The sequence below is a fragment of the Brassica napus genome, chromosome C3 (genome assembly GCF_020379485.1).
Source record: "Brassica napus cultivar Da-Ae chromosome C3, Da-Ae, whole genome shotgun sequence".
Lineage (NCBI taxonomy): Eukaryota > Viridiplantae > Streptophyta > Magnoliopsida > Brassicales > Brassicaceae > Brassica > Brassica napus.
Genome location: NC_063446.1, coordinates 17,282,635 through 17,291,622, shown reverse-complemented (window position 1 = coordinate 17,291,622; position 8,988 = coordinate 17,282,635). Strand labels below are relative to the sequence as shown.

General features: G+C 33.4%; 1 protein-coding gene across 1 annotated transcript; it reads left to right on the top strand.

The window, feature by feature from the left end:
- The first annotated feature begins 1,089 nt into the window (after positions 1 to 1,089).
- On the top strand, positions 1,090 to 2,182 carry LOC106385516 (NDR1/HIN1-like protein 13). The gene has a single exon (XM_013825431.3). It carries the CDS (start codon positions 1,227 to 1,229, stop codon positions 1,995 to 1,997), a length of 771 nt encoding a protein of 256 aa, XP_013680885.1. The 5' UTR covers positions 1,090 to 1,226; the 3' UTR covers positions 1,998 to 2,182.
- The last annotated feature ends 6,806 nt before the right edge of the window (positions 2,183 to 8,988 follow it).

Below are 8,988 nucleotides of genomic sequence, written 5' to 3'. Positions count from 1 at the left end.
AATTTCATAGTCCCACTGAAAACTTGATTAATACAACTTTTCTTTGTTGTTTGTTATACTTTCCGAAGTTTTCCAGTAAGACTTGTATGCCAAGGAGGGATTCACTAATTTCCCAGACTTCAAATCCGAATTAGAACACATTGGTAGTTTCAAAGAGGAGGTGAACAAAATCGTTTACACATCCGATAACTACAAGAACAACTAATGAAAAAGAAACACAACTTCTTGGACGGACTAAGAGAGTTCGCATAGACCTGAGAAGAGCTCATGGAGATTCATTTTATATTTATGTTAAAAGATCTTGCCTCGACCTTATTTATATTCTCTTGCTCTATGTCTAATAAAAGGTTTCACTATTGTTTGGGGTTTTTAAACTGTGGTAGATAATTATTTTCTTATACTTGCACAACTTGCGGATTTACTAGATAGCTAATGAGGATGGCAATTAGTCAGCGTATCAGATGTTGAATCTCAGCGGATGTGTGGGTCTCTGTCCGACATATTCATGGGAAAAATGTTGCTAGATGTCAAATTCATGAAGATAAATCGGAAACTCTTTTAGACGTCCACACATAAGATATGAAATATCAACACATAAGAAATCACTGGTTATTCTTATATCAACCTAATCAATCTATTGTAATATAGATTATATACAACAGGAAAAAACAAAAGTTAAAAAAAAAACAAAATACCATATATAAGACTACACAATGCATCAATAACATATCCGGTTCCGCGCTTGCGCGGAGGCTATAACCAGAGATTAATTTCTTTAACCCCGCGCTTGCCTCTGGTTATATTAAATAAAGAAAAAATAGGCAACAAAACTGCATCATATAAATTTAGGAACTACATAAATTGTCTGAGATATTATATTCAAAAATTTATTGGTTAGTAAAAGAATGTTTATTTTATAATTCTATATTAGAAAGAAAATCTATGGACAGACTCATCACTAATCACGGCTTGATTTATTTGCTAATCGTAAAAATAAAATAAAAATATTTTTTTTTCAAACAAAGGATTTCATGTGGACCCTTCACGCGATCTATTTTTTCTCTACGCGGTTTCTGCCGCTTAAATACTTGCATTTATGTCCCCATAAACGCTTCTGTACTAAACACAGTTTTGTGCGTTTTTATCATTTTCAAATTCGGTTTCGTTCACTTCCTGTTTTTCCTTGTTAGTCTTCAGTTGTTTGTCAGTTAGTGTCTCTCTCTTAAATGGCTGAAAGAGTATATCCCGCCGATTCACCTCCAGTGAGCGGTCAATTCTCAGACAATTTCAGCTCCGGCGAGTTTCCAAGAAAACCAGCGACCTACGTCATCCAAGTCCCCAAGGATCAGATCTACCATGTTCCTCCTCCAGAAAACGCACACCGCTTCCAACACCTTTCTCAGAAGAAAGTCCATCGAAGTCGCTGCAGGTGCTGCTTCTGCTCCGTCCTCGCCGCGATTTTCATTCTCATCGTCCTCGCCGGTATCTCCCTCGCGGTTATCTACCTTTTCTTCCGTCCTGAAGCTCCAAAATACTCCGTCGAAGGATTCTCAGTCTCGGGCATCAATCTGTTGTCGCCGTCTCCAAATTCACCCATATTCAATGTCACGTTTATGTCACGTAACGGTAACGGGAAAATCGGGATCTACTATGAGAAAGGAAGTACGGTGGATGTTTTCTACGAAGATGTGGATCTCTGTAACGGTGCCTTGCCGGTGTTTTATCAGCCGGCTAAGAATGTAACGGTGGTTAAGACGGTGTTGGCGGGATCGAAAATCCAGTTAACTAGTGGTATACGAAAGGAGATGCGTAACGATCTGAGCAGGAAAAGTTTTCCGTTTAAACTGAAAATTAGAGCGCCTGTGAAGATTAAGATTGGTTCCGTTAAGACGTGGACGATAACCGTTAATGTTAACTGCGATGTTACGGTTGATAAATTGGCGGCACCATCCAGAATTGTGTCGGGCAAGTGTAGCCATGACGTGGACCTTTGGTGATTTATAAAACAAAAAAAAAGTACAGAAGCCATTTTGGATCGTAGGATTTTTATGTACTTTTAAATATTTTTGGTTGTTTGATTTGCGTATTTTTGGAAAATTTTAATCTATAAAATCATACATTGTGAATTTGTAATTGGATGGCACGTATTTGTGAAATGAAGAAGATTCCAAATTGAAACTTATTTGATGATATTTTTTTCTTTTACCGAACTTATTTGATGATGATATGTTGAAAACTTCTTTTTTGTTCAAGTTTGAGATGCATTTAAAACGCAGTTCATCAATAAACAAAAAAACGATGCTTAGAGCTATGTTATGTTGAAAGAGTCAAACAGAGTATATAATTGAACCTCTTCACGCAACCAGAGAAGCTCCCATGTCAAACGGCTGCCAGCTCAAAGAGAAGAAATCGATTTTGTAATATCTATACCTATATAATACTCAATACGTTACTAAAATATTGATTTTTTAGTATTTTCACATATATTAAGAAAACACATTAAACTACCATAATAAATGTATCGTTTTCTGTAATTTTCAATTTTCAATAACTTTTAACCAGTAGTAATTTCACAATTTTTTCATAGAAAACACAACAAATACATCTTTTTAAAACAAATTTTTTTCTAAAAAATCTATCATTAAAGAACGCATGGAGTAAATTAAAACAAAATCACAATAAAGATGTAACCTTATTCTCATGTGGTATATTACAATATCATTAAAATTTAGAAATTATAACTATTCCTAGAGTTTTTTATTAATGACATTTTTGTCATTTTCAAAATCATACAGCATGTACTCTAACCTAAAACCACGATCAATGGTTTCTCCAATCGCACAAAGCCTTCACAACAAAACTCCAAATGAGAAACCAGTTTGCTCAATTCGATGATGGTTTTTTTTGGAGCTTCGAATTAGCTTACCAGAGGCAGAGGGTTCCAGAAGACATGAGTGACTCAGACCGAAGTCGGGTGTTCTCAAGAGATCACAAATAACCCTTCTTACGAGGATGTTTGTTCGGTCATCACATCGAATTACCTTGAGGTTGTTCGTGTTCAAATTTTCATAAAGAGTGTAGCTTCGAGTCTGCTTTAGTTGTTCTGGTCTATACATGATCCCACCACCTTGAATTATCAAGTAAAAGTTTTTCTCTTTTAATTGTCTGATTTTTTGTGTGTCTAAGCTGTAATTGTTCTGACGTAATTCATGAATCACGCCGGAAACCTCAAAGCCGAGACCCTACCCGTCAAAAAATATTATAGAAACTTAAGCAGTTTGATTGATTCTGTATTTGTCACTTTAAGCATATATAAACTTTACGAAAACTCTAAGTTATTGTGCAACTCTCTCTGAATGGTGCAGCTCATCCAAGCTGTTAGGGTAAATTTGTGCATGCTCTCTGTGATGCTACGAAACAGGACGTAAACAATAAAGAACATGATCAATGATCAAAATAGTTCACTATTGATCATGAGAGTTGAGACTACAACATATTGGATAAGAAACCCTAGTTCTAACCGTCTACCTCTGTACTATTGTGATGCCTTATTCTAGAATTTGGGTCGCCCTTTTATAGGTTTTTTCTTAGTGAAAAATTGGGTTACATCCTTTCATATCCCAAAATATGGAAACATTTTCTTTTAATAGAAGTTTTTCATTTTACCAGAAGCCATGGAAAACCCCTGACCAGGAACCGAAATTCATCTAGGCTGGAATTGAAGGCTGTCGTCCGACTTGGAAGCAACAGGAATCACTACAAGAAAACAGCGGTATTCTAACGGACATTCCGACGGAAAATGAAATCTTCGGAATTTCCCGAGGAATTTCCGAGGATATTCCGAGGAAACCCAAAATTTGGCTTTCTCGAAATTTCCTCGGAATATACCGACGGAATTCCGAGGAAATATCAATCCATCGGAATATTCTTATGAAATTCCGAGGAAAAATGTGTGCCTCGGAAAAAACCGATGAATTCCGAGGAAATATTATAGCCGTTGGAGAGCCGTTGGGGGATTTTACAAAATTCCGAGCAAATTCCGACGATGATGACTCGGAAACAAACTACAATTGATTTTTTTTTTTATAAAGAAATACCGAGGAAATTCCGAGGAACACTTGATATACTCGATAGATCGATGTGTTTTTGAACATATATCCATCGATCGATCCGTTTATAAAAAAACGTTCGAGACTTTGTTCATTCGATCTATTGGATATCCACATCGATCGATCGGATAATCTAATCGATCGATCACATTGTTACGCTTTGGTCCATCTTAGTGATCGATCGATGCGTTTTTGGACATATATCCATCGATCGATCCGTTTATAAAAAAACGTTTGAGATTTTGTTCATTCGATCTATTGGATATCCACATCGATCGATCGGATAATCTAATCGATCGATCACATTGTTACGCTTTGGTCCATCTTAGTGATCGATCGATGCGTTTTTGGACATATATCCATCGATCAATCCGTTTATAAAAAATCGTTCGAGATTTTGTTCATTCGATCTATTGGATATCCACATCGATCGATGGGATAATCTAATCGATCGATCACATTGTTACGCTTTGGTCCATCTTAGTGATCGATCGATCCATTGTGGGATCGATCGATCACTTTGTTACCCCAAACCCTGTTTCCTCGGAAAAGCCTCGGAATATTCCGAGGAAATTCCGAGGAACATTTGATATACTCGATCGATCGATGCGTTTTTGAACATATATCCATCGATCGATCCGTTTATAAAAAAAATGATGTTTTGAAATCCCAAACACTAGGGAAGAAAAGGGTTTCCTCGGAATTTCCTCGGAATATTCCGAAGAAATTCCGAGGAAATAGGGTTTTTAAACCGAAAACAACGTTTTGCGGTTTGAATAACACCTCTATAACCCTTATTAAGTGTCTTACGTTCATTATGAAATCAAAAATTTGTTCATTACCCAATAATAAACACTTTTCCGATTGTATGAACGAAATCCCACAACATAAGAGAAACACTTATACACTTTAATGAACGGTAAAGGAAATACTTTCAATTCGTTTTGAAATTTGTTATTTCATGGTTTATGCTCATCTATACAAAGAATCCTCAATGGTATGCATTACAATTGTATAAGAAATGAAATACGGCAAAAAAAATTGATGTTTTGAAACCCCAAACACTAGTTCCTCGGTATTTCCTCGGAATATTCCGAGGAAATTCCGAGGAAATAGGGTTTTTAAACCGAAAACAACGTTTTGCGGTTTGAATAACACCTATATAACCCTTATTAAGTGTCTTACGTTCATTATGAAGTCAAAAATTTGTTCCTTACCTTATAATAAACACTTTTCCGATTGTATGAACGAAATCCCACAACATAAGAGAAACACTTATACACTTTAATGAACGGTAAAGGGAATACTTTCAATTCGTTTTGAAATTTGTTATTTCATGGTATATGCTCATCTATACAAAGAATCCTCAATGGTATGCATTACAATTGTATAAGAAATGAAATACGGCAAAAAAAATTGATGTTTTGAAACCCCAAACACTAGTTCCTCGGTATTTCCTCGGAATATTTTCATTTTACCGGACAAATATTTCGCAAAAATTGAAATTAGAATTCCGACGGATAATGTCCGTCAGACCCTAGGTTTTATAACCACGAGCCCCTTCTTCTTCCCCATTTCTCTCTTCTTCCTCTGCGCGACTCCTCTCTTCTCTCCGGCGATTTCTCCCTGAATTTCGACGATATCTCCGGCGATCTCCCCCTTCTCTTACACAAATCATGTAAGGACCCTATCTCACTCTCTTAGGTTCTATTTTGTTAGGTTTTTGTGTAGTTTTGATAGATTTTTGTTAGGGTGATTGGTTAGGATTGTGATTTGGTTGTATAATAGGTTTAGAATTGTGATTTGGTTGAATAATTTGTTTTGTTGAATTGATTTAGAATTTTTTTATAATTTTTTTATTTTTTTTTTGTATTTATAAAATCGATTTTTGTATATAAAATCGATTTTTGTATTTTACAAAACGATTTTTGTATATAAATTTGATTTTTTGGATTTTACAAAATGTTTTTTGTATATAAATTCGATTTTTTTGATTTTACAAAACATTTTTAATATCTATAAAACTTCTTTTGTGATTAAAAACTATTATTTGGGATTTTTTATTTACTAAAACTATTTTTTGTTTATTAGAACTATTTTAATATATTTATTAAACATTTTTAATATCTATAAATCTTTTTAGAATGATTAAAAACTATTATTTGGGATTTTTTTATATAAAAATTTTTTTTTTATATAAAAAAAATAATTTATATATTTCTATATTTATTAAATATATATTTTTTAATTTACAGCTCTCATGATGATCAGACCCGGCCTCGACAGCGTCGTGGTCGTGGTGGTACGGGGTCAAACATGGTAAGGATGATCGCATATCTTTGTTGGAGACCCAGATTGCGGCTCAACAGGCGGGCTATGAGGCACAGAGGAGGGCTGAACCAGCAAATGATGGAGATGATGCAGAGGATGTACCCGAACGAGGTGTTTCCGGACATGCCAGACCCGTAGTTTTTTTTTTTCCAAAAACTCGGAATATTTTATTTTTATTTGTGAAACTTTGAATATTAATTAATATGATTACAATTTTAATTTTAATTTTATAATTTCAAATTTAAATTTCAAAAATTTTATTTTTTAAAAAAAATTAATATTTTTTACATTCCGAGGAAATGAAATACCGAGGAAATTCCGAGGAACACTTGATATACTCGATCGATCGATGCGTTTTTGGACATATAACCATCGATCGATCCGTTTATACCGAGGGACATGTTCCTCGGAATATTCCGAACATTTTTTTATAAACGGATCGATCGATGGATATATGTCCAAAAACGCATCGATCGACGAAGTTCCGAGGAAATATCCCGACAACGTTCTCCCTCGGTATATTCCGAGGAGCTTTCCGACGAACTAGTTGTCCTCGGAATGTCTTCGGAAATTTGTTTCCTCGGAATTCCGTGGGAAAATTCCGAGGGATTTCCGAGGAAAGAAAAAATTCCGATGAGTTATTTCCGAGGACTTGTTTCGTCGGTATGTCGTCGGAATATCGTTATTCCAACGACATACATGTCGCTGTTTTCTTGCAGTGAATGACTTCATGGATTAATTATTTCCAAAAGTTTGCCCCTATCTCGATTTATGGTGAATTCGACAGATAACCTATGCACTTTGCTCGAACGGAGTCATACAGCAGGTCTCTGAATAATACGAACATGGCATAACTTCTTAGGGATCCTTTCATGTGGTTTTTGTTTGGACCGTTAAAAAGCCCAAAAATGAAATCCTTATTGTGTAAGAGTCGAGAGAAACTATTGTCCTTTACATTTTCCAGGCTTTTAGAAATAGGAGGCTTTGAGGGCTGGGCAAAAAACCGGATCCCGAACCCGATCCGAAAAAGTAGTATCGAATCCGAACTGAAATTTATTAAATATCCGAATGAGTTCAAAATTTTGGTATTTAGAGAACCGAACCGAACCCGATCCGAACCGAAGTATTTCGGGTACCCAATTACATCTGAAATTGATTTATATACCTATATATATTAATTATTTTTAGATTTAATATATAAAATACTTTTAAGTTGTCCAAAATACTTATAAATATATACAAATAGTCAAAAGTACATGTTTAAAGTAGTTAAAGTATACTCAAAACACCAACAATACTTAAAATATCTATTGATTCTCAATCCAAATATTCAAACAAAACCAATTTATATGTTAATTTTAGGTATTTTGACATATGCTATTCTAATTTATATGTAATATATTATTTTTTTATAGATTTTGAGAAATTTAAAGTATATAATGAATTTAAAATTTTTTAAAATAATTTAAATAGGTTATCCGAACCCGCAAAGATCCGAACCGAATCCGAACCGAAATTTAGAAATACCCGAATGAGACTGAAATCTTTGAACCCGGAAATCAGAATAGACCCGAACTGAACGGATATCCGAACGCCCGCCTCAACGTGTGATCTTGAGGGATTTGGGATCCCGGATTTGTGTTGTAGTGACTAACCAAATTAGTTTTTGGCACATGGCATTAGCCCAAGTTATATCATAATATATATTAATTGAGAAGTCACTTTAGTGATTTTTGCTTACGTGTCGATCATAGATGAACTCTTACAAAATTGTTATAATTTGATTGGTCGATAATTTTTAATTTTCATTTATATCTGAAAAAAATAAGTCTATAACCAATTAATATCACTTGCCAAATAATTTACATAATAATAAAAATAATAATTTATGGTAACTAATTGTTTAAATTATAGAAAGAGAAATGAATTGATCATTTTCTATAGTTATAAAATACATAAAATAATAAACGACAACCTATTTATATAAATTAATATAATTGTTTTAAATTCTTATAAAAAGCATTATATTTTGTGTAAATTGTCATAATAACTATTAACATCTTCTAAAGTTTACATGCTTTATAAATCATCCTACTATATATTAATTGAGAACTCACTTTAGTGACTTTTGCTTACGTGTCGATCATAGGTGACCTCTTATAAAATTGTTATAATTCGATTGGTCAATGATTTTTAATTTTTATTTATTTTATTTAGATCTAAAAAACGTTAAGTCTATAACCAATTAATATCACTTACCAAATAATTTACATAATATTACAAATAATGATTTATGGTGACTAGTTGTTTAAATTATAGAAAGAGAAATGAATTGATCATTTTCTATATTTATAAAATACATAAAATAATAAATGACAAACTGTTTATATAAATTAATATAATTATTTTATATTCTTATTTAAAAGAATTATATTTTGTGTAAATTATCATAATAACTATTAACATCTTCTAAAGTTCATATTATATGCTTTATAAATCATCCTACTATATATTAATTCAGAAGTCACTTTAGTGATTTTTGCTTACG